This window comes from Pelecanus crispus, chromosome 4 (genome assembly GCF_030463565.1).
Source record: "Pelecanus crispus isolate bPelCri1 chromosome 4, bPelCri1.pri, whole genome shotgun sequence".
Lineage (NCBI taxonomy): Eukaryota > Metazoa > Chordata > Aves > Pelecaniformes > Pelecanidae > Pelecanus > Pelecanus crispus.
This window is the reverse complement of record NC_134646.1, coordinates 50,846,563-50,873,217: the sequence shown is the minus strand read 5'-3', so window position 1 is coordinate 50,873,217 and position 26,655 is coordinate 50,846,563. Positions and strand designations below refer to the sequence as shown.

General features: G+C 37.4%; 1 protein-coding gene across 8 annotated transcripts in view; it reads left to right on the top strand.

Annotated features, from left to right (window-relative positions):
- The window catches only part of SORBS2 (sorbin and SH3 domain containing 2), an 84,476-nt gene that overhangs the window by 44,918 nt on the left and 12,903 nt on the right, over positions 1-26,655 (top strand). For 5 of the 8 annotated variants that reach the window (XM_075708637.1, XM_075708636.1, XM_075708638.1 and 2 more), the window contains 8 exons: positions 9,910-9,962; positions 10,660-10,847; positions 13,040-14,605; positions 17,681-17,769; positions 20,424-20,470; positions 21,790-21,904; positions 22,001-22,129; positions 23,896-24,099. In XM_075708637.1, coding sequence (XP_075564752.1) covers positions 9,910-9,962; positions 10,660-10,847; positions 13,040-14,605; positions 17,681-17,769; positions 20,424-20,470; positions 21,790-21,904; positions 22,001-22,129; positions 23,896-24,099 — 2,391 coding nt within the window. Of the gene's footprint in view, positions 1-3,749; positions 3,807-9,909; positions 9,963-10,659; positions 10,848-13,039; positions 14,606-17,680; positions 17,770-20,423; positions 20,471-21,789; positions 21,905-22,000; positions 22,130-23,895; positions 24,100-26,655 lie in introns of all 8 variants that reach the window. The other 3 variants (XM_075708642.1, XM_075708643.1, XM_075708635.1) reach the window with 2 other exon arrangements.

Here is a 26,655-nt window from a genome sequence, read left to right as displayed (position 1 = left end):
GCACGGCAAGTTGTTCATCATTGGCATTCACTTCCCACTTGTTCACAGGAATAAGACTTCCCTTATTTGAAAGGGACTTTGTGAAGATAAATCTGTAAAACAACCAACAGTTGGTGTCCAGATATTGCATGAACAGCTCACAGGTATGTGAGCCCCAAGGTAGTTCAAAAGGCCTGTTGACCTTTCAATAGAGCAAAATTGGCAGTCTGTTCCAGTAACATCAAAGGCAGCAAGAAAAGTGCTGTAAGATGTTTAATTACCTGAAATGGTCAAGAGCACGGTGTTATGTCTTGCAGAAAACAGAAATAGCTGTATGTGATTGCTCTGGTGTATTGGTGACAGCTTGACTCAGGAGGAAAAAGTGTTACGTACTTAATCACCCGTATCATTCTTTATGCAGGACCCTGTCTTCTTCTTCGAGGATTGCTTTCTAGGTTACACCATAATTAGTGTGTAAGTTCTGATAATTACAGTTGTGGAGGACAAAATTTTAAATTCAGAAATATCCTTAAGAGACTTTCTCTGTTTCAGAGATCTTTAAGCCAACAGTTCACTGTAATTCTGTGCTGCATGACAGCTTACATCAGATCCTACAAAGGAACGGAGCTATTTAGAAAATAATTAATGCAGCCAAGTTTACAGTTGATTAGGTATCCCATTGGGAGCGCTACTGTTTTGCACTGTCATGTTTTCATGCTACTTGAATAAATCTGTCAATTATTCTTCTGTTCATTGAAAAATTTTCTTAATGCTATCTTCAATTGCTACTTTATCCCTTTGCTGTGAGAATTTTCAGATGAAAACAATGTATTTCACTGGAAAAAAATGCTTCATTATGCCAACAAGGCTGTGGGAGATAAAGCATTACAACATACTGCAAAACAAATATTATGGAATGCATAATTTTTTGTTCCCTATTTTTTTGAACACAGGATTTAAAATATACCAGTTCCTTTTCATATGCTGAAGTGGCTTTTTAATATAGTCATGCCTGCATGATGCATATTGATAATCTCTGCTCAGCAATTGCTTCAAGACAGCAAGATCCAGAATTAACATGCTTTGTGAGAAGACAAGGAATGACCAAAAGCAATACTAATAAAATTAAGTCTTTATTGCTGATCAGATGGGCAATTTCTTGCCTGTGCTGAAGATGACAATCATTTAAACCATCTTCTTAACAAGGAATATTTAGTAGCATTAAATGTACTTAAGTAATGCAGTAATGTTTACAGAAGTGGTCAAAGAGCCCTCTTAGCTTTAAAAGAGTAATTTTAAAATGTTTAACATCTTCCAGTCATTGGAAGAACAGCAACAAAAAAAAAAAGTATTAAAGCTACCAGTCAATGACAGCTCTTGAACAAGAATATTATCTATCTTAAATACCATCTTCATTCTTTGATTTTATTCCATTCCTTTCCCCATATTTGTTTTGTGTTTATGTGTGTGTGTTGTTAAAGTGACATGGCATTCCTAGCACTTCGCTCAGTGTGTGCCTTTTCCTTCCCTTTTCCTTCACAACTGCTCCAGACTGATCGCATAAACCCAGATGACATAGATTTAGAAAACGAACCCTGGTATAAATTCTTTTCAGAACTGGAGTTTGGACGTCCGGTAAGTGAGGACAGAATATTGATACTTAAACGTTAGGAAAAATCTTTTTATATAATGAGGAATTTACAAATTACCAAATTCAGCAAACATATGCCAGTAAAGTTAGTATGTTGGTTTTTTTTTTTTTTTTTGAGAAAGGTCAATAAAGTCATCTCATGCCTATAACTTATTTTTCAAGTGGACCCTTGCCAGAGTAGTGGCTTTAATACCTTTGAAACAGACTACATGTTAGACAAATAGTAGTGTGTAGATATTTAAGAGCAAGATAAATTGCGTGTTAAACAGGAATGTTTACTAGTCTCCCTCAATCTTTTGCATTTGGCTGGATTATTTTTGAACAATCTTTCAGAACAGGAAAACATGTCAGTTTGCATTAGGGATGCCAAGTTACAAAGCATGTATTTTACTTGAAGGAATGTGTCTAAATTTAAATGCACGCAGCCATATACAAATTGCTTATGGCAGTAAATACTGAGATGTTTTTTCCTTTTTTTCCTCTCTTATCTGCATACATGCAGAATACGTATTTTATACCTGAAATCAGAGATATGGGTTTGCTCTGTTTTCAAGCTGGACACGTGCTTGAACCAACAGACTTCAGTTCTGCTCCGATTTTCACAAATAGCCAAGTCCAAAAAAGGGACTCAGGCAAACAGATGCTACCGCAGTCCTCTGCAAGCATTTACGTTTAAAATTATAAACCTGAAAAGCTCCATTTGGTTGAAACACCTAAATGTCAGAGATACCTCAGTTTTTCACCTTTGGTTGCCTAGGCACTTGCAATTCTTCTGCAGATACCACAGACTTAATTGGATGTAAGCACCAAAGGCTGTTTATGTATTTTCTACAAGGATAAAACAGTAACATTGTCCTCAAAGCAAGACTGAGAACTAGGTTTCACTTCCTCCCTGCATAGTGCCTGAGTGACTAGATTGGAGACGCACCTGCTCTTGCTTTTGCACACACCCTCTCTGGCTCCGTGGAGCTCAAATTCTTTCCTGTACACTCTAACATCTTTAGGAAAAAGGATAACAAATATCTTCATCCCAGAAGAATGTCTAACGCGGTGGTTAGAGTACTTTCCAGACAAGTGGAAGATGTGAGTTCAAATCCCCTCAGAAGAAGGAGGGAAGTAAACCCAAGAATTCCCTTAGTCTGATTAAGTTTTCTCATAGCTCCCCAGGATCCTGGACAGCTTGAGGAAAAAAAAACCCAAAGCACCTGCCCACAGGCAGGAAATCCCAACTAAACATGGCATTTGAGCTTGAGAGTGTCAGGATTTAAAACATTCCCATTCTTATTTTTCCCTGCTAGCTAGCAATTCTCTGGAGCCCCCCTCAGCATTCTAATTACTGACATGCCGGGCTACAGGAGGAGCCCGAGCGCTTGACATGGGGCCCTGGAGGGCACTCTGGAAACCAGGTACCTTAGTCCCTTTTGGTAGCTAGCCATAAGCCAAAATCAGAACTCCCAGCTACTCCAGTGAGAGCAGAAGAGAAAGGAAACCACATACATTCTTCTAAAAATTTAATTTTTTTAATCATAGCATTTCAAAAAATTACCCATTGAATACCTGCTGAAAATTTAAAAAAAAAAAAAGTTAAATATATCTGGGTTTAATTTGTTGTCTAGGGGTCTATAATGTATCACATTTTCACTGATTACATTTTGTCTCCTTTTATCTAGTCATTCAAGCTGTTTTGTCATTCCTCCCTCTAGGTGGGCAGAAACAGTCCAAATACATTTTTCCGATGAACAATATGTCAACAATATTTTAGTGATAATGATAACCTGAGAATAGTGTCTCCTGTAAGATATTGAGATTTCCCCAGCAGAACATAACTGTGATGCTTTACGCTATTCTGTCTCATCAGTATTAAAAACTGCTAGGATTGATTCAACCATTCCAGTTGTAAATTTTACCACCTGAAGTTACTAACATTTTATTACGATGCTTATAATTTCAAAAATATTGTAACACATTCTTCCTTCCATTCTACCCATATGTGTCACTCTCTGTATCTGACGTTGTCAACACTTAGTTTCTAACTGTGTCACCTTCTCCACATGTTTCATTCCTTGCTGCCATTGATTCTACTCCATTTCATCTCTACACTTCTGCTTTTCTGATGCAGCCACCTAAAAAGCTTTTGGACTATGTTCAAGACAGTTCTTCTGGTGTTTCCAATGAGGTAAATGAATGATTCTTGTTCAGATGGTTCTCTTGGGAAGAAGGGTTGGAGTGCTCACCATTTATGTCTTAGGTTTGTTAAAATTTAGTGGTTTCCTTCTGATAGCTGCGAGACGTTTCTAATTCACAATCATTGTATCTTTGTCTTCATATCTTTCCAGATCACTAGTGCATTTGGATGTTGATCTTATTATCCTAGGAACTGTGAGTCCTTATCCCCCAAACTTCTCAGAGATTAACGCTCAATTACACAACAGCCCATATGTCTCTAACTCTTTGACAAATTCCCACTTCTTCAGAGTTGGGCAAGTGCATTGCTTTTGGACACAATTGATACACCAGCACAGTAGTATTTTTTCATTAAAATATCTGACTGCAAATTCTGTATGTCAAGTGAAAGCCTTTGTGGCTAAGTTATCATTTCTCCAATTAAGTATTTATGACTAAGGTTGCTAATCAGGAAATACAGCAATTAATAATCCTGTTGTAAATTTATAACTGCAGGATTGACAGTCACTGTCATTACTCCAAATAAAATGCATCAAGATCAGGTGATGGGCTGTCATTGCCCTACTCTGAGTGGGAGAGATTCAGGCTTTCATCCCTTCTCCCCTCCCTTCCCATTTTTAGAGTGTTAGGGCAGAAGTCAGTGATTCCTGCAATGGCAACTTTACTTCACATGGTGGCTTTACTTCATTCATATTCGTGATTCACTCTCATCTTCTGTAGCCTCTCCAAAACTTAAATGCAAATCGTGGCCTTAAATTGTTAATTGTTTGCAAGTTACTCTGGTTTGGTATTAAGCTCTATAAATCTGGAAAAACCTCATGGTTGTGAAATATGGGCTCAGTCCTCCCAGACAAGAAGCTTCTGGGCCTTCACTCATACTTGAGAGTACTCTATATGTCAGAGAAGATAATTTAAAAGCCCTAGCATTTATTTGAAGTATTATCACGTTCAATAGGTCTGGGTAAAACGGCTATTGAGTAATACTGGTTTTCTCTTTGTTTAATTTACAAAGACATTTATCTTCTGTTTTGAAACATTTTAAATCTTTGAATATGATAAATCATGGTCAAAAATTACAGCAAATTAAATATTTTTCTAGGGGGGAAATATTCCAAATAACTTACTAAAGTATTAGAACCATCATGCAGACAAACCTGTTTGTTGTTTACAGCTTTTGCCTACTTTTCCTAACTTCATTTTCAGTCATCATTAAAGCCTTGATGCATGAAAATAGCTAAAACATTGGCTTAACTGTAAATATATACGGGTTTTTTGGGTAGAACAGAATTAAAATACTCAACAAAGTCCGTATTTGGTAGTTTGGGTTGGTTGTGTCCAATATTTAATTGTTTTTGTCAGGCAGCTTTTATCCATGTAGGGCAGTGTTGAATATTCTGGAAGATGCCTAGTTAGCTTTGGAGATGGAGAAGTGGGGAAAATGGGTTCTGTTGGGCCACCTGGAAGTGGCTTGGAGGGATGATGAGTCAATAAATGCCCCAGAGCTGATAGGACAGCTACAAACAGTGCTAGCCACTCTTGGCAGTGAAACACAACCACATCCAGTGTTTGCTTTCACCTTTCCCCTATATGCCATATCAGTGCGGCCTTGCCTGTGAGTAGAAGGTATGAACTCCACACAGCCTATTTATAATAATGTATGCCTGTGGTAATAATTAGTATTGTAGAATGTGCAACATACAGTATCTTTCATATAGAAAAAACTTCAAAGGCGGCATCAAAGAAAGGGCAAAAGGGCAAGCTACATTCAAGGTGATAAGAGTATCTTAAAGCACGGAAAGCAAAAGCTATATAGTAATCAGCAGTCAATTTTGGCATGGCACACTTCTTGCTGTCTTAGGCAGATCACTAACACACTATTTATGGCCTGGGGAATGCTGTGGATAAAGAAGTTCTCTATGGTTTAGTTTCAGTTGTGTGATTTACCCATTGCCTTCTATGGAAGGCAATGGGGATCGACACCACCCTTGGGATTTACATCATGGTCTGTATTGCCCCGGAGCCATTACTAGTGGGGGAAAGCATAATCGCTGCCTCATGGCTGTTTGGCCAGTATCATGTGACAGATGGTCTCCGTCCAGTCTCTAATGGAAGGGGTTGGCACCTGCACAAGAAACCCTGCAATGACAATTAATCTGCAATGTTTGTATCACCTCATGCAACAGCTCTAACGGAGATCACCTGTGAGCCCGAGTTTCGTTCCTCTGGTGCTACCGGACCGTGGTGGTGACTGGTCAATAAAGATGAGGTTGATAGTTGTGGCCAGTTTTGAAATAAGACTGACATTTTCCAGAACAGGCTCAATGTGTGTTTTGTGGGTAGTATAGGGGCCTGAGGCCTTTGCTTCACTCTATTGTGTAGAAATGTGAGGAGAACTGTGGTCATACTAGGTGTTGGTGGGAGCAACTGTGCTGCTGGTTTCTATGGTTTTATTGCAGACAGACCTCATAATATTAGATATTTATCTTAAAAATCATTGAAGTTGGATAGTGATGGGAGAATTGTCATAAAGTAGTTTTCAGCTTTCAGAGGATGTAAAGAAAAACTTGGAAATATGAATTGTATGAATAGTAAAGACTTGGGAATAAATACCTTTTTCAGAATATGTTTTAAAAAACAAATACCATTGGTATTTTGTTTAGACAGAATTGATTACCAGTAATGCACGCATCATGAGCCTCGTACACATTCCAAATATTGAGAAATAAAATAGGGATAATTTCCTGAGTGCTAATAGCAGGTTTATGGTCTGCCTGAGAATATGTGATGATCATCAGCAGACCTCTGTAACAGAACTGGCTCCAAAACACAGGCTTCTATTTAATCTGCCTCTGGAAAGGAGGTTTGATTCTTTACTCCTTTCCTAGAGCAGATGGTATGGTTTTGTTTCACAGTACCCCTTCTCTCTAATGTTTAAGTCCATTGACTTTATGAGTTAGGTTACAGTACTTAAAATACTTGGGTCAACAATTACCTGTTTCTGTTCTTCACATTCGAATCCACAAATCAGTTTTTATTTAAAGTCTCATACATAGTTTGTTTATCACCTAAGAGTCTCCTCTAATGTGTCTGGAGGTTGTATTGGATGAGCTGAAAATGACTGCATGACAAGAAGCCCTTTTTTTCAGCATAGCACTAAAGTAATTTTTGGAGCTTTTATTTCTAGCTTCCCTCTTGCATCCATAGCATAAGTCACTGGAGCAGAGTTGTGTGTTGCCAGAACTTTAGCATCAGTTTCCACAGCCTGAAAATCCATGATACAGTGGAGCAGTGGAAGGGTAAGGATGAGAAAAAGCGGAAATCTATTCTTTTGGTTTCCCATTTTATTACAAAGCAAAATATTTGTCATACGGAACAATGTCGCGCATTACAATAGAATCACATTTGTTGTCTGGAAGCCATTTCAGAGGTTTTGGGCTAATTGAGCCCTGACAGGAACAATTTAACAGTATCCATCAGGTAAGAATTTCAGCAGCAGCAGAGAAATTGCCTCAGCTTTGCGTCTAATGTGACAGAATATTAAAAAAGAGACTTTAAGATCTCGCAAAGATGCATCACTTGTAGAGCATGTGACTCAGAGGTATTACCTGAGTCTTGTATTGCTTTCATTCTGAAGAGGTGCAAAGACTAGCAAGTTTAAACATACAAATTACTAGAACAATGAAGTGGTACAGTCATCATGGTTTCATGATTTAGTCCAGTAGTCTATTTAATTTCAAAATAAACTGGAAGAAAACTGAGACATAGTTATAACCAAAACCTTGGTTTTCCTTTTTTCCTAGACACATGCTTACTCTGAGATTTCTCCCACAATGAAATGCACATGAGAGTTTGTGGGATGAAAACATGCCATGTTGAACTGTCCAAGATCACCAAGAAGGCTTGAAATAGGCCAGAAACTAAATTGCTTCAATCACAGGCCAGTTCCTATGGTTTCTCTTGCTGAAACCTCAGAGTTGCCATAACCCTGTTTGCCAGCATTACAAACCAATGTTGTCAAACTTTGTTGCCTTCAAATTTTCTGTTGAAATCAAGAGGCACAAGAGCTGCGCACAAACACTACTAATAGGATACAGCTCATATTCATAATGCTTAATCTAACAGAAATCCATGTTAGAGCTAGTTCTGCCACAGTGTTAACTTAACTTACAAGTTAAGCCAAGTGTGACTTGAGAGAAGCATCAGGAACCTAGTTCTGCCATTTCTAGTGGTCAGGTTTGTGTTACTGGTTTCTGCAGTGAGCGTATTCTTTATAGATCGCTTATCCCAGATTTATAATCTTGCCTGAGGAGGGGTTCTACCTTTGTATTTATACAGCAAGTGATTCTGATCCAAACTGGAGCTTATGCACATAATAGCATTTAACAGTGAGTATAATAGGAGTAATAAGTAGTAACACAGAAGAAATATATGAATGCTTGTCCACAAAGCAAAGACATTTCTGTTTAGAAAAAATAAACATTTTGAAACTCTATGCAGAGATCACCTATAATAAGTTATACATTTATTTTCTCTGGAAAGTAACTTTAATGTCTTTGAATTATTAACATATTTTAACTGTTTACATCTCAGCTGCCATTCTTACCAAAAGCCTGAAAGCTTTTTACCTGTTTTTAATGCGATTTAAATTAAACTACAGTTAAAAATTACTGAGAAAATCAAATTATCTTAGCTCAAGTTTTAGATAACGTTTGATCCATATTTTATCATGTTTGTGTGGTTCTCCCTTCCTCACAGTATAAAAAAATTCAGTATAATTCAGAAATCAACACTTCAGTGTCCTGATGGGATCACTTGGTATGTGATGCAGGTCTTAAATAACGAGGTCTACAGACAAATGAGCTCTAACTGAACAATTGTATTGTCTTTATAGTGCCCCACCTGTAAGAGTAGCTTCAACAGTTACTCTAGAATGTCATTTAAATTATGCAGTCTCATGAAATCTGTTGCTAAATATTCTTAGACTACAGGTGCCTTCCAGAACTGTACATACGTGTCAGTTTACAAATCCAGGTGAAGTCCTAGTCATGAACTTGCAATTCAAATCACTGGGAAAAAAGAATACTTTACAAAAATGCACTTACACAGGCCATGAGTGCTGTTACTTCTGCAGTCCTTCTGAACAGAGGAAAGTCTGTAAAGATTTTTGCATGCAGAGAAAAAGTCTAGAAGGCTTCTATAGAGAGAAGAATAGTTCCTGCAGCTTATGAAGCAGTATTTCTACTTCCAGTCCATCTGGTTAGCTCTGAAATAACATGCCAGGAATTTGAAACAAGTTTAACTTTCGAACCACGCTGCTTTGTACCCATGAAGAAATACCCCAGGGACCATGCAGTTCGTTCCAGATTCATACCTCGTTACCAGAATTGTAGTATTACCCAATTCTGACTGCAAGCTTGAAATGTACAAAATTACTGATTTATAATTACTGGTCATTTAAGGTTGACTTTGTATTAATAATAAAATTATGGAGCAGTACTCCATTCCATCTTCCAGGGTTCGTGCAGTAGTTACTACCGTAATTCCATAAGCAACGACTAATGGCAACGACTAATGTTCTGTGATAAGAACTGTTCTTACCAGGAATATAAGGTGGTCAACAACTGGCCACAAACATCAAGGGATTTAAAAAAGTTTCTGTCTGTAATTGATTGTGGGATTTTGGTGAGTAACTGCAGGGGGGAGGAGAAGCTCTGCAGACCTCACTTGGATATGAAGGAATTATTTTCAGATTTTTATGTTTTTATAGTAGAAGTTTATTTCAGCTTTTCTGTTTCTATTTTTGAAAAGGGTATAGGGAAGCATGACTTTGGATCATTATTTAGTAGTGCTTTAAAAGAAAAAACGTTACTGAAGTAGAATATGAAATGAAATCTAATGATGCTTTTAAAAACTGCTTAACTGTTCTCATGAAGTATTGCAGTATCTGTGTTGGAGTGCTCAGGATGTTAACAATCATAGTCTGTTTTTATAGGATTTGTCACAGAGTAACAATCATAATCAAACATGATAAGCAGAAATTGTCACCCTTTTTTCAAATACAGATGTATAACAGATTCATATATTTGTTTTCACAGACTTCTTTATATCATCACTATTCAACAGACAAAGGCCTGGACAGGCCCTCTAGGTAAGAAATACAATATATGATTTCAGTAGACACAGATTATAAAGCCGGGGGGTTTTCTTTGTGACCTGAAGCCAGCAGATGCTACAAAGAGTCAGATTTTAACATTCACCTTGTGAGCTACTGATAAAATAGAGACATGCAGGGAGAGGATGTTCATATTTTGATACTGAAGTGTAAATCTTACTTTTCTTTTACAAGGACTTACTGTTTACATTCAAAATAAGCCGTGCTGTATTCTGGGTCTTTCCACTAACATCCCTGAGCTTCTGTCTCAACTGCAGCGATCTATCCTTTAACCTTACCGCCTGCCGCACTTTCAGTGCTGTTTCCCTAAGCATGCTGCCTCATCTCTGTCCTCGGTCTCTGTCTTTCTCCTATCTTTGCACTGAACTTCTAGTACCAAAAAAGAGTCTTAAAAAACTTGATGCGTTTATTTCAAAGCCTTCACTATGAAAATGACATAGCAATTTTGTATAAAACTTTAAAACAAATCAGGTGAAGAAGAAATTCAGCTTTTCTCTGTGAAATATGCTGCAAGATGTCCGAGACCAGTGTTTCTCCCCTTTACGTCTTGTTGATGTTTTTGTTCTGACACTGTTTAATCTAGAAACCAATAATATAATTATAAGCATACTTTTTAAATTCCTGAACTCTGATCTCAGAATTAGACTGCTGCTAATACTGCTTATTTCTGTAGTTCTGCAAGTACTGCAAGTGACTTCAGAAAACGAAGGAAGTCAGAACCTGCTGTAAGTCATCAGAGGGTGCACACCGATCAGAACGCAAACAGGCCTAGCCTGGGCCGTACGGATATGCAAGGCCCATGTACCACCCTTAGGAAGCCTTTAACTAGCTCGTCTCCTTCTTCTCCCTCAAGAGCGAAAGGTAAGAAGAGAGCATATTTGTTAGCAGAAAACCACTGATGATACATTGTACAATACATTGGTAGTAAATGCAACTCTGTTGTTGTTCAGTGCACTTTACTGGGAGATTTACTATACGAAGCAACAGCTTTGGGCCCTTCATGAAAGGCTAACTTGTCTATTCTTATGTGTGTAACTTTAAGCTGACAAGCTGGAATTGTAACAAGGATTTTCCAGTGTCAACTGCTTATTCTAACAAAACAAAATTGACTAAATGAAGACTATGATTTGTACCACAATATATAAACCCATTAAGTTTTATTAACTCCACTGCTCTCTTATTAGATTATTGTGATTTTAAAACTGTTTTCAGTATATACAGAAAGTAAATCAAGACAATAGCAAGATTAAAGATGTGTTTCCAGGATAGTAGACCTTTCAAATCTATAGCTGATGTCTTAGACATTGTCGGTTATCAGAACATAATTTAATCAAGCAAACATCCATAGCCTGATTTTTGATTTTGTAAAACATTGCAGCATTTAGTACAGCATACACAATCTAATTAGCTTCTTTTTCCAAGTAACTCGCCATTCCATTACTGTTCTCCGTTTCTCTCCAGAAGAGATTATTGAAACAGTTGTTGGTTTGGGTTTGGAGTTTTGGGTGGGTTTTTTTAGCAAGACAAAAGGTTTCCAGTAAAACATACAGTGGATGTAATATACAGAGTAATATTGTATACAATATGTCTCCTTCTGTTTTAAGTCGTTACCGTTCATTTAATTGCTGTATTTGTAGCTATACTTTCTAATCAGCCTATAGCTGTATTAGGGACTGTATAAACCTTTGTAAAAGTCAATTCCCACTGAAAAGAACATAATTTCCAGGCTGCAACAGAATGCATCAGACAAAGAAAAGCAGTGAGGAGTATCAAGAATGAAGTGATGGAAAAGCAAATGTATGTTAAACCCAGTGTTATAGCGGTAATTTAAAAAGTGGGTAAACTCATCCATTTGGTGTACCAGGCCAGGCAGTGAAAAGTTGGTGACTACACCATGGATAGCGAGCACTTACCATGACTTAAAACACTTCCTTTGTTTGAAAATCCTTCCCTTAAGACCATCTACCACAGCTAATTAACTTTTGGAAGGTGACCTAGCCATGTCACTCCATTCTCCCAGCATTATGAAACCTACTGGAATGTTACTTTTTCTTGGAATTAACCATTGTGTTAAAGAAGCAGCACATTATAAGCTGTTTGATCAGCATGGATTTTGAACTCCAGTGTTTTGGCTTCTGATTCAGATTCAAGTTGGTCATCTAGAAAGCAGATTGAGCTGTTTGAAGCATGTGTTCTGAACTGAATGTTGCCACTTGAGACTGTTTTTGCACGTTCAGTGCAAGTATGAGAGACCACAATTCCAAATTTGTCTCATAGTGACTTCTAGATCTAGCATGCACATAAAAATATGTCTTAAAATTGGTTGAAAACTCAGGCTTTGTTATGGAAGTCAAGCTAAGGGTTATTGTTTCTTCTACGTGCTGGTTAGGCTCAGTAAACTGATACATCATCCTTTACGCCCATAGCTCCTCAGCCACCTTGTTCTGCCCTCTATAAGCTGTAGAAAACACCACTCCCTTCAGTGCTATCACACAGGGAAAGAACAGGCTACCTATGCTACCTGTGAACAACTGGGAGAAATTTCCCATTTGATCTTACATAAAGATTTATCCTTAATTATCTTAGAATATGCAGTTGCTGTGAACTCTCTGAGTATTATCCAGCTCAAAAATTCTGAACAGCTTCTTTCAGAATGCACAGGTGGAAAAGTAAATATTTGACCGAGGTCTAGATTTGTCGTTTGGCTTCATCTTTAAATCCTTTGCAGCTTTTATTGTCTGTCGACCTGCTTCAAAATCCATATTAATGCTTGTTTTCTTATGTTGCTTTGGCAGGCGGGTTGTGGGGGGGTGGGGAGGTAAAATCTCCATAATTCATAAGGAATTCTTTTTGATGTTCAAATTATCATCTTAATTATTAGCTCTGCTGCCCCAGGCTGTAGCAACCTACGTACTGACCTAAGTTGATAGATGCGTTAATTGCTGTCTCTTTTCTAGTCTTTCTAATACTTACTGATGTTAATTCCAACTTTCTGAGTCTTTTAATTTCTGGCAATATCTCTTTTTTACCATGCTGCTCTATGGATTATAAAGGTGGGGATATTAGCAAAGTATATCCATCCCTTTTAAGTTATTCAGCGCACAACCACAACACCTCAAATGAATTAGATTACTGTAGCACTTACAGACAACATTTAGATGTTCCAAACGATTCAAGAAGGGCAATCAGCTACAAGAATGGCTGGCAAATGACTCGTCAAAATGCAGAAGTCTGGAGCAGCACAGAAGAAACTGCTTCTCCAAAGAGAAAATCTCGTAGCTGTGATGATCTGTTAACAGATGATCGCGATAGCTTTCCTGATGCACAGGCCAAGTCTGAAAGCATGGGCTCTCTGTTATGTGAGGAGGACTCCAAAGAAGTTTGCTCAATGAACTGGGCCTCCCCATATGTTCCTGAGGGCCGTGGTAGTAGTAGGTCAAGAGTGCGTCACAGATCTGCACATGATGCCCCAGGTTTCCTAAAGATGTACAAAAAGATGCACCGCATCAATCGCAAGGACTTGATGAATTCTGAGGTTATTTGTTCTGTGAAGTCCCGAATACTGCAGTATGAAAAAGAACAGCACAAAGGTATTCTTCAAGGCTGGAGAGAGTCTTCTACTGAAGAGGTGCCCAGAGACATGGTGCCAACCAGAATATCTGAATTTGAAAAATTAATTCAGAAGTCAAAATCAATGCCGAACCTAGGTGATGAAATGTTGTCAGCTGTTACACTAGAGCCTCCTAAAAATGGATTATGTCCAAAGAGGCGGTTTTCTATCGAATCCTTGCTAGAAGAAGAAAATCAAGGCAGACATCCGTCTCAGGTACAACGGAGCTACAAGTCTAAAACCCTGGTGCCAATTCATATTGAAGTGACCAGTGATGAGCCACGACGATCGCATATGGATTTTTCAGACAGTGATCAAGATGGAGTGGTTTCTGACCTCAGTGACTTTATCCAGATAGAGGGTTCATCCTTTTGTAGTGAAAGTGACTTTGACCACTTTTCCTTCACATCATCTGAAAGCTTTTATGGATCAGGCCATCACCACCACCACCACCACCACCACCACCACCGGCATCTCATCAGCTCCTGCAAAGGGCGATGCCCAGCATCCTACACCCGCTTCACCACCATGCTAAAACATGAAAGGGCTAAACAAGAAACCACTGAAGATCCAAGGAGACAGGAAGCAGAATCTGGCCTCTCTAAGATAGCATTCCTAGTCAGTCCAGTGCCTTTCCGGAGGAAAAAAAGTGCAGCTCCTAAAAAACAAACTGAAAAGAAAAAATGCAAGTCATCTGTATTTGAAGCACTAGATTCTGCACTTAAAGACATCTGTGACCAAATTAAAGCTGAAAAAAGAAGGGGAAGCTTGCCTGACAACAGTATATTACACAGACTTATTACTGAACTGCTTCCAGACATTCCAGAAAGGAATTCATCTCTTAAAGCTCTGAAAAAGAGTCCCATGCACCAGCCTTTTCATCCACTGCCTCAAGATGGTGCTATCCATTGCCCACTGTACCAGAATGATTGTGGAAGATTACCTCTTAGTGCCTCTTTTCCAGACATGGACGCAACTAACAACAATGATAGTGCACTGTGTTTCCAAGGTGGATTAACTTTCTTTTTCTGTCCTTGTGATTTACTTATCCAACCTTACTCCCTGTATTTCCCACCCTTTCTCATTCCATTTTTATTTGTGTCGTCTATAAGAAGCTGTCATCCCACAAACTTCTTAATGAAGAATGTCATTTTTACATAGGTGATGAGGATAGATAAATTTGCTGTCTATTCACAAAATACAGTAATCTGGACAACTGAAGCAGCGGTGTATTTCAACTAGTAGATTACTAGTGTTATAAATTACAATGATGTTATTAAATTAAGTGATGTGTTGTTTTTTTTTTTTCCCCAAGAAAAAGACCTTACAGAAAGTGAATGCATGCATCAAGATGCTGGTCAAACAGAAAGCAATACGCAGATAGCTCTTCCTTTATTATTTAAAAAAAAAAAATCTACATCTAAAATGTGTTGTACTGTATTTGTTACATGTAAGTGATAAAAATGCTGTTAATTCTGCCAGTATCATAGAACGTTGATTCTGTTTTCTTATGAAAATACACTAATTCCGCTGCTTTATATTACTTTTTGTGAATAGACACTAAGGTCATTTTAGGGAATTTCCATTTCCAGTGTTCAAACAATACAATTTCCAATTTCTGTGGCAGCAAAACTAGTTCTTCTCATAGAATTTTAATATATCTATGAAGTTTTGAGAAATATCCTATCCTCTTACAAGGGAAATTCTCAATAATCAACACTTGAATGAAACTGTCAGGGTGTATATAACTTTTTTAAAAGTTGGTCTTGACAGTGATCTGGTTTTAAAGTTACTACTTTGAGTTGTTCGTAGCTCTGCTTCTCTTTTTCTCAAAAAAATTGCTTGAGCTTAAAATGTTTTTAAAGTTTAACCTTGCAATATGAAAAGAAGCAAACTAGATTCATAGCAGGAGTGCACAAAGGTGTATCCTAGATGATTTAGATTAACGTCTTTGGCAAGTCTGTTGTTTATTTCTCTTTTTAAATGGTAACATTTCTGTGTTAAGGAATTCTGCTTCTAGACATATAGTCTTCTGTGACAGAGCATCTTTGAGAATTTAATGATATTACAAGGCTATTCTTGAAATCACAAAAGGGTGTAAGAGAGAATATCTTTAATATATCAGTTATGCAATATTTGATCAGACCCATCTTATTTAACTTTAATCTCACATCTTTCTCTGTAACTTTTGCAAGTACCACACTAGTGAATATGTATTTCAGGAGAAATCAGAATTAAAGCTGTTACCATCTCCTCTTAGCTAGTTAAAACAGACATATTGAGAACAGAGAATTTGGTAAAAACCAGCTATAAAATGCAGTTCAGAATTGAATTAGTCATACTTGAGGCCTGATCATGATTAACCCTGGCAGGCAGTACTACACAATGAGACCGGAGTTGTTGGAAATTGAACTGCTCACATATCACAGTTGCTAAATGAGAATTTTCCGGTCTTTGAAAATAAGGAAATCCACAGTGCAGAGTAAATGTGGATTCCTAACAGGTTCTGCAACTATGAAGGAGCCTGGCATGAGGAAAGTGGTGTACACTCTCAACGTTAATATCCCTAAAGTAGCATGGAGAATGAGTACAGCAGAATATTCCATTGATTTCCATCAGCACTGGTCACGGCTGAGCTCTACTTCTAACAAAGTTTCATGTTTTGTTGGATATGTGCGTGTCTCTTACAGCCACCATCCGCACAGAGACCCCAAGGTCATAGCAAAAAGCATTGAAAACTACCAATATTGACTGCATAACGAGCTCTATAGAAATAAGGGAATTGTTCTTCCTAAAGCTGCTGCGTTTTCTCTCCTTCCCTCCCATGTCCTCTTTCTGTTGGAGTTCAAAGAAAAAAGTAACAGATGTATTTGGAAGCATTGTATCTTTAGGTTTATGCAGTGAGCGTAGATCCTCATTCACAGACAGATGCCATATCAAGAAAGCTGTCCAGAACTAGGACTGTGATATACTTGTTGGTGATGACATGCTTGCAACCAATGACATAAATAATACAATTATGTTATTTTTTGCCTCATTATTTTATCAATAGCCTCAAGTTTTTGTGGCTTAGCCAGCAGCCCACTGGAGACCATTTACATCTTTCTTCTGTAAGAACCCGACATAATGGATTAGATGCTTTCAGTCCTTTTTTTTCCACTTGTACTTCTTTAGAAATGTATGGGCTTGGTAAGAACAGGTTGTGTGAATGAAGTCAAAGGAAGACAAACATCAGGCATATGTCCCCACTATCAGGGATCACTGTGGTAGTAGGAGGCCAAAACAGTAAATCTCAGAAGTCAAGAGGCAGTTCATTTCATCCTCTGGTCTGAAATAATTCCATTATATTTTCATTTCACATTGGCAACTTGCAGAGCTATGAAGAGTGTTAGATTTTGATTATATTTTTATTAAAACATGAAGAGATGTATCCACCATCCTATAATATACCATCCTGTAATAAACACTGGTAAACTGTGCTTTAGAGAAAATCTGCCACATAGATTGGTGAGTAATGCTTTGTACTCCGTCTCTTAAAACAGAGTTGTTTTTATGAAATAACATCCTTTTAAATTCCCTTGTGCTGCCTAACAAGTGCCCTGGTAAAGTAGAAATGCATCTTAGATCACTCTAGGAGGAAACTCTGTTTCTTCGCTGTTTTCTCATTGAAGCATGCTTTAATCATGTTTTGTGCATGTAATTATGTGTTGGTATTGTCAGCATTCCGAAACAGTTTCTTGCAATCTGATGAAGTCACAGTACTGCTGTCATGTCTTCCATTTGGTCCAGTAGGGGTGCATCCCTTCGTACAGTAAAGCACAATTTTGCTCTCTCGATCCTCTATAATATATTCTGCTGTGGATCAGAGAACAGCCTTAGCCTTTGCCTTTGCTTGAGAGTCAGTGTCTGTTTTTTTTCTTTAAAGGTGCACTTTAGCCATCATATCATGTGCTTTTTTTCTATTAAAGGTAAAATAATACACTTCAATATCTCTTCACTCCCCTAAATGAAACCAAGCAGCATCACAGATTTGAATGGTTTTGTTTAATTTACCATAGTTTCACATAATTTCTGTTTTCAGTAGACCAGGAGTCTCCTGGAAGCTATTCTTCTGCTTTTACTGATGTGGGACGATGTACTCCAAGGGAGAGAAGAGGAACTACAGACAAAGAGGTAGTGAGACAACAATAAATAATGCAGCAACAACCATATGGAAAATCAGTAACATATCTGAGACAAGACTTGTGTTGGGTTTAAGACACTGTAATGATACAGACCAAAGGAACAGTTACTTATCATCACATGGGACAGCATCCTTCTTTTTCATTAAGGAGATAGGTACTTCAAGAAATTGAAAGAATATCAAGCTTTGTAAGATAAGCTGTATCTTCTATTTATGTTTAAATAGGTACAGACATAAGTTTGCTAGTCATTGATAGGCTCTGTCAAAGTTGACCAGAGTGGGTGTTTGGGATGGAGAAGAATAGCAGATGTGACTGGGGAAAGGCTCTTTTGAGAACCAGAGCATTACAGAAAGAAACTGCCTCAGTAGTTTCAAAACTGATACAAAGAACATCTGTATTTCACCATTGTTTTTGTTTAGAAAAAGCAAAACCACTTCTGTTAGTGTGTTGGACAAAACCACTTATCCTAAGAGTGATCTCTAATTTCTGTAACAGTTGGTGATTGCAATTATATACTGATTGCTTATATTAATGCTTTGGAAGAGGAAATGGAAGCAGGCATACAACCTTTAAAGTAACACAAAGTATCACTGAAAAGTATACACAAAAAAAATGGAGTATATCATTCAGTATCTTAAGAATATTCCTAGATGTAGAACTGTAAAGGCTCTCCAAACAGGCTTCAGGGATTTTATTCAATCATAAAGTAAGTACATTTATATCAACTAACATCTACAGACCATAGGCTGTTAACATTGTCCATTGATTTTTATTAAAATACTGCACAAAATAATGGCACCATAAGAAAGTACTGTATTTTAATTGCTGATATTTAAGTTTTTGCTCTGGGCCACGTACCTTGTTAAATGGTAGTAAAGGTTAGAACTAGTTACAGGATCTGAATTCAGATCTACTTACACCCCACTGATGTGGTTATATTGCTGCAATTCAGTTAAGAGTCTGATATCAAAATAAGACTGCTCATTACAAAATAAAGGTTAAAAAAGTTCCAGGAGACATATTGTGTGTTCCTTTTAAAGAATTTTGTGACGTTGAAAGTCATCTTTCAATTTGAAAATACATAATATACTGCAAGCCATTCTTAAGATCGCTGTCATTTAAAAAGATGAAAGAAGAAAAGCTTCTCTATTTCCAGTATGTTTGGTACATTTCAAGTATTTTCTATTTAATCAGCTCCACTGTTCTTTGAATATTATCCCCCTTCTTCCATTATTTGCTTTAGCAGTTACAGCACCAGCTGTACCAAAATCAGGAAGGAGTGAAAAGGGCTTAGCTGCAGTTGATGATATGAATATCCCCTCCCGTCTAAAAGACTACTTTTAACAGCAGCAGGGAATAGAAAAATGCTTTTAAATTTAGGCTGTCTTGTTTGAAGGACACCTGTAATGGAAAATTGTATTACTATTACAAAATGCAAGTTGACAGGATCCCTGTACTAACTTTGGGGACGACTTTATTATAGCAAAGACAATGCTCTAGGTATGCTAAATTTGCTAGCCTTTAGATGACAAGAAGGGAGAGAAGCCAGTTGAGAACATCTGGCCTGGAAGAAAGGTAAAATGCAAAACTTAAAATTATCTCTTTTTATTCCTCTTATAAAAAGATGTGCACCCTTACATCATTACAAATAGTATCTCTCACAGAAATAATGTAATCAGCTCATTCTATTCACTAGTATCTCCTAGAGGGAGATTTTTAAAAATGTAGCAATCTCATCTGCGCAAGTACTTGCAGAGGAAGACTAAATCACTTTACCAAATATCCTCACATAATACTGCTAATCACTTCTTGCACCTTCCTCCAAAGTATCTAGTGCGGGTTATCCATCAGAGGCAGACACTAGATGAGTGAGGCTCTTGGGTTGGATCACAGTTCGTGTTTTCAGCACAGCTTTGAAAACAGTGAAAGTCTTAAGTGTCACCCACACAGGTGAGGAGAGGTAGGGTTCTTTTACAGTTTTATTTTTGAAACAATATTCAGCTTACAGATACTTGGTGATAGAACTTGCTAAATATATGAAAGGAATGATATGATGTGATTGCCTGTGATAGCAAGAGAGCTGCACAGGTGACTCGGGAGATCACTTCCAGTCCTGTGTTTTGCAGACTTTCTTAAAACTATGGATGTGATTATAGAAATTTAGAATATTCCCAGCCTTTTCCAGCTGTCAGAGTAATTTTTCCTTTATATATATATAAAAATGTGATGCAGTACTTGCAGTCGAAATTAGCCTAAAGATAACAAGTTTAACAGAAGAGACATCTAAAGTATTAGAGAATATTAAGCATGTGAATTTCCGTTGTACCTATAGATCTAGTTGCCTACAAGTCACATTGGCATTTAGTTAACTTTTTTTCTTTACTTTTGTAGTTCTCTCAAACATAAAATTGCAAAGCAGTCTGTATTAAAATTTAGCTGCTATTTCTATTTTTGAAATACTAAGTCCAAACACCTAACTGCCTTAAAAAGGAAGCTGTGTAATTAATTGCCTGTTACTGCAAGAACCACTGTAAGGCACACGTCCTTTTCTTTTTGGATCTTGGTCACCTTTTTAAAAGCTGAAACATGTTTACCATATAGTACTACTACCTGAATGTATTAATCACTTTGCCTGCTTTTCAGAAACTGCCAGCTAGAGCTGTATATGACTTTAAAGCTCAGACTTCTAAGTAAGTACTAGACTTTTGTTCATTTAAGAACTCATAATTCAAGAAAACTCTTTCTAGCGCTTGTGGCAGCTAACTGCTGTTCTAGCCAGTTTCAACAGCAAACAGCCTAGAAGCAGAGGACCCTGCTTGCTGTCACAGTAGCCTCTGCATTAGCAAACTGTGAGAAGTTATTTTGTAATACAAAATGTCTTAACACATGACAAAAATGTTTGAACACATGAATGGCTTATGCATCTTCAGCCTTCTAGAGCATGGGTCCTGAGGATCACCCACTGAACGCTCTTCATTTGTTGTGAATTGTACTTAGGTTACACAAGGTACATTGCTTAAAATACCATCACAGACAGTGCGCTTATCAAAATTCTGTAAAATTCTTCAGCATCTCCCTGCCTGTCTTAACATACACAGGCTCTCTGCAGGATGTGACACATCCCATACCAAGACAAACCACAGTGGTCCACAAGAAAAACAAAATCAGGAAACACTGTTCTAGGATATGAGAGTCAAAGCAGAGTTCTGTGTTTCATTCCTGCTGCTGTTCTGATGATCCAGGGCATTTAAACAATCTTTAGATATGGCCAAATGTTGCCACTAGAATTACATGAGCTGAGTCTGGTAGAACACTCACAACTGGAATTATCATAACAGCAGATTAGCTCTTGAAAAACCAAATGGATGATAAAGCAAAGAACTCCCAGGCCAAGATCTGAAAATGTTCTTAATGATTTGGATAATTCCCTTTTTTGGTATCCAACATTAAGCGTATCACAGGCCCTGAGTATCAGAAATGGTGAGAACATAATCCTGTCGTCTTCCTGCTTCTGAACAGCTGTCTTGAAAGAAAAATGCATAGAGCAGAAGCACGCCAAGCTGTGCTGCTGCAAAAAGGTAGTAATAGGCCATAGAGATGTGAGATATATTCTATAGTTTTCCCTACTGATTTCATAAAGAACACCACATACCCCTCAGATGCCTGTCATAAAAAGCAGCATCTAAACAGGTGATCCAAAAAACATCATACTTGCATGCTAGACCCTATACTAAGTGCTCTGGTAATAACTAGCAATACTTCCTTGAAATCAGAGTGCAAAACAGGCCTATATAACTTATGGATAGTACCTGGGATTCATAACTGTGAATCATTTCATTTTATATGGTATAATTAACTGGTAAATGTACCACAGCTGTGACACTTTTTCTTCAAATGTTTAGTTGCTACATTCTGTTTCAGTTCCGAACTGTAAAGATCTCAGAAACTATGTGGGTAGAGGACTTAAACGTAAAACTGTAAACATCTGATCTAAATAAATTTGTTACAGAGAGCTGTCCTTTAAGAAAGGAGATACTGTCTATATCCTCAGGAAAATTGATCAAAACTGGTATGAGGGTGAGCACCATGGAAGAGTTGGAATATTCCCAATTTCTTATGTCGAGGTTTGTTCTCTGTTTTAATGCCTTGAATTAGTTTGGGTAATAGGTCCACAAACTGCATGGCAATGATGAAAATCTGTGTTTTTTCTTTTTCCTTAGAAACTTTCTCCCCCAGAAAAAGCGCAGCCTGCCAGGCCACCTCCCCCTGCGCAGATCGGAGAGATTGGAGAAGCTATTGCCAAGTATAATTTCAGTGCAGACACAAATGTGGAGTTATCACTTAGAAAGGTACAGTTTAGCACTATATCAAAATACCATCATACTGTCTACTGCTACACAGAATTAATATATAGTTAAATATTGTGCTTTGATGCACTGTGCATTCAATATTTGCTATGCACCAAGCAACGCAGTTGTAGGAAACTATTAACATAATAGCTTATTGGCTTGCAATCTTTCATAGCTACCTCCAAATAGTATAAATATATTGTGCATGTAAACTGGATTGTGGTAGATTAGCATATGCAAACATTTGCTAACTGCCCATCTAAATTTCTAGTTTTCACTTCAGTTATCCATTCTGGTTTTTTAATAATTATTTGTTGCTGTCACAATTATAATGGTAAGCTTTTTAATATAGAAGAAATAGAAATACACAGAAAATAGAAAAATATAGGGAAAAAAGGCGCACAGGCATTTTTGTGAATGTACCACCAGTTCTTGCAAATATTTCATTTAATAACAGTCTGCTTTTTATACAGTCTCTTATCTTTCTGTGCACATCCTGGTGGTTATACTTTATTGCACATGAGCAAAATAAATGTTTAATTTCTGAGGTTTGTCAGGCACTAGAATATTACCGCTGTAGAGAAACTTTATTATTGCAGATATTATATACTTAGTTGTAAGTAGTATATACTTTTTATTCACTGGAAAGTTCTGCTTCTTACTTTCTTTTAAGAATTAGAGTTCATAGAAGTTATTCAGGAGTTCGTTTTTCTTCTGAAATAAGAGTAAGCATACAGTTTTTTGATGTTGACCTACAGCCTAATCCAGCATCACTTGAAGATAACGGGTGTTTTTCCACTCATTTGAGATTGGTAAACGTCAAAGAGCTCTAAAAAAAAAAATCAGGAATAGGAACTTAGAGAACTAGGGGTTGGGAGTAGTTTGATTTATTTCTTTTTTAAAATTCTCTTTTGTGCTTATTGTGGTGGTCATAATCTTGAAAGCCCAGTTTTGGTTTGTTTTTAAAAGTTAACCGGCACTGGTTTTCTTTTGTTCCATCCCACTAAAGATAATTTCAGGGTACTCCACAAATCAACTACAGAAACAAAATTACAGAAACCCAAGAGAATGCAAAACTACGAAGAATTTATTACAAAAAGACATGTGGTAGAAAGCACATCATGTAAAACAAAGGAGGGGGTAACTCATCAAGTTTTGCTACAGAGAAACATTTGAATAGAAAGTTGACATTTTCCATTTCAGTTGCTAAGCGCTCTAAAAACCGTAAGTGAGCCCCTGCCCATCTTTTTTACATAGGAAAAGTAGTTCTTTCTCCATCTTTCCTGTGAACTCATTTTTTAAATTTCTGCCTCCACTTATTCCAGTTTTACTGATAACAAAGCACTTGCATGAATTTCATTGTTTAACATTTATCGCTTTTAAGGAAAAATGGGCATAGGAGTCACTATTGCATATTACAGTTAGGGTGTTAGCTAGTAGTTTGGCCAACAATTAAAACAGGTTATGATCTAAAGAAAAGTTTAAATGTTAATCCCCCAGCCAAGAGTAGGAGACTACATGAGATTCCCCTCTGATAAAAGAGTAGCATTTGCAGTCTGTGACTAGCTCCGTGTTTTGCTGGAATGGTAGTTGTATACATGGTTATTACAAACGGGAGGAGAAATGTGAAAATGGAGATGATTCTCAAGACTGATGGGAAACAGCACTGCAGGGAAAATAATACTATGTGTTAAAAAAATATCTGCTATTCAAAAAATTAACTTACAATATATCTGCTGATAACTCATTTTCATAATGCATTTCAGGGAGACAGAGTAATTCTTCTCAAGCGAGTCGATCAAAACTGGTATGAAGGCAAAATACCAGGAACCAACAGACAAGGCATCTTCCCTGTTTCCTATGTAGAAGTCATCAAAAAGAATGCATCAAAAAGTGTTGATGACTACCCTGATCCTCCGATACCCCAAAGCTATTCTAGCGACAGAATACACCATTTAAGTTCAACTAAGGTAAGGATTTTTTTTTCTTTGCTATCACCTCTAGAGTGGGTTTAGAAGGACTTGTAATTTTTTTGTTCACATAAGAAAATGCGCAATTCATGCATTAAGTACACTACATTTTCTTTTCTGCATAGGTAGAATTGCTTTACTAACTCGTTATTAAAGTATTTTAATAGCTAAATGTGTGTCTTACATTCTGCCAGGATTTTTGCTCTTTTCTTCATTAGCTATTACATTATTGAGAGTGAAGCCAGGCAAAATTTGGGCAGAAAAATCAAGCCAACAGAACAAATTTACTTGGGAATCTTAGACAGAATCTGATCATTAAGGATACGTCTAGCAGACTTTTCATAGTGCAGTGTGAAGACATTCCCATAACACAGCTGTCCTAAAAGCCTGCAGTCCCATAAGCATGCAGAGGGCAAGAGAGGGCAGTTTGTGTGGGGACACAGCTTGCCAAGACCAGTCCTGTGCCTTTCAAAGCAAAGGAGAACAGCTAAGGATTCTATACTATCACCTTCCTCCTTTTGCCTTTCACACTCTAGAAGGAGGCTGTTGGCATGAGGGAGGTTCTCTGGAGTGGTGTGACAACAGTGACAGCATTGTTTCATTGAGTAGTAAGGCAAATGTCATCACATTGTCCATGAGCTTGGATTCAGAGCTTTATAGTTGTCATTTTTCACACCAATTGTCTGTCGTAGGTTCTGAATTCTCTTCCCTCCTAGTCTATATAACCACCACAAATCATGCTACATGATGTTGCAAAAAGATTCCTGTATTCTAATTTCTCATTCACTCATGAGATTTCATAGTCGCCTGTACAGGGAGCATAACCCCTTCAGCAGTGATAGACACTAAGAAAGTTTCTGCATGCAAACTGTGATTAGCATTAATGTATTATCAGTGATTTGGAACACTCAAAACGGAAGCTTTTCTAAATCTTCCTCTTTACCTTTGTTGTTTATCTCTTCAGCATGCGCGGTGGGTTATGTGTGTATTTATAAACTTCTTATCCTGCTTTTAATCTCTATTTGTTTCACTTGGTTTTGCCCCCTTTTCTACGTTCATATACTTGCATACTGGTGCTCATTCAGATGCTTCAACTTTGGCTTTGGGGACAGCTACCAAAAGATGTCATTCATAGACAACAGTGGCCTCTGAAAATACTGCTTACAACTAAACAGTATTAGCTGGTTTTGGAAAGTTGCTAGAACAGGTCTTGCCTGGTTTTCCAGAATGTGTCACAACAGAGAACTAGCTCCTCTCTCTTCCATTCCAACAAAACTGCTGAATTGAAGTAGCATCAAATTCTGTAGCTGCAGACTGAGGTATTCATAAGCTGGGGCTCCTTATCATTACAGGAATCCAGGGGTTCCTGAAGGCAAGTCAAGAGTATGAGGCAACTTAGGTGCTCCATGTTATGGAGCTGGCTCTCTATTCGGAGATGCCTCTCTCCCCATTTTCTATGGAGCAGGTTTGTCTCTAAGGCATCCTGCAGCTAAAACTGGTGTTTGTGTAACCCCTGTAACACTTGTTGAGCATAGGTGATGCTTCGGAGCATTTAGATTCGGATTACAAAACTGTCCTGCCACTATTATTGTTAGTTATTATTAAATTAGTTCTGTAGGGTAGGAAAGGGGAAGTAACATAGGAAACTTTTGCAATCATCTGGTTCTAGCACAAGTCAAAAAAAAAAAAAAAAAAAAAAGTCTTTACTGATGCTCTTAAACAGTCATCTTGGTTCTTAATTCAACTGTATTCCAAAATAGCAATATCATGTAAGAAGACATCTTGTTCCTGACTACCCAGAAGGACTTCAGCACTTCTGAAGGTGTTCTGGAGTTTACCACAATTACTGATACCACTTTTCCTATTCCTTTGGGGTTTTTTTAGCACATATCACTCCCTGTTGCTAGAACAATCACACTAAACTTCTCTGACCTAATGGCAATAAAAATAAATAAGCAATACAAGTCAGGAGCAAGTTTCACTCTCCTTCACTTGTCCTAGACCATCTGTATCTTTAGCTCTAGTGCAGCCGGTAGCCACGGGAAACTAAAAATGGCAACATTTCTTCGGCAGTATTATTGACCTTAAAACCACAGGTTAGAGGCCCTTGTTCAAGAGGAAAGATGAGAGAAAGAGATTGAGTATGGCTTGTAACAGCCTAGCTCTGTTTTAGCAGACTGCATTGTATCAGTCTATGGACTGTTTGGTACAGAAGACTTTATAGCAAATGTTTGTCTAACTATAAAATAAAGCTATTTGCCTCAAGAAAACTGAAGCAGATGGTAAGTAAATTAACGTCCCTATTCTGTGACATTAATTCAGCCTTTTGAAATTATTTTCCTGTTCTAAAGCAATACTTAAGTCTAAAGTAGTCCAGATAACTTAGAAGTGTACATCTAATTATTCTAGATAATTATAACAATGAGAACAAAATATTTTTCATTCATTTTTAATTTTGAGGATTAATAGTAACAGAAATGCATTTTCAGTATTTACTGAAGCAATGGATATCTACTGATGCTGTATACGTATGACTCACCAGTCTCTCATTCTTAC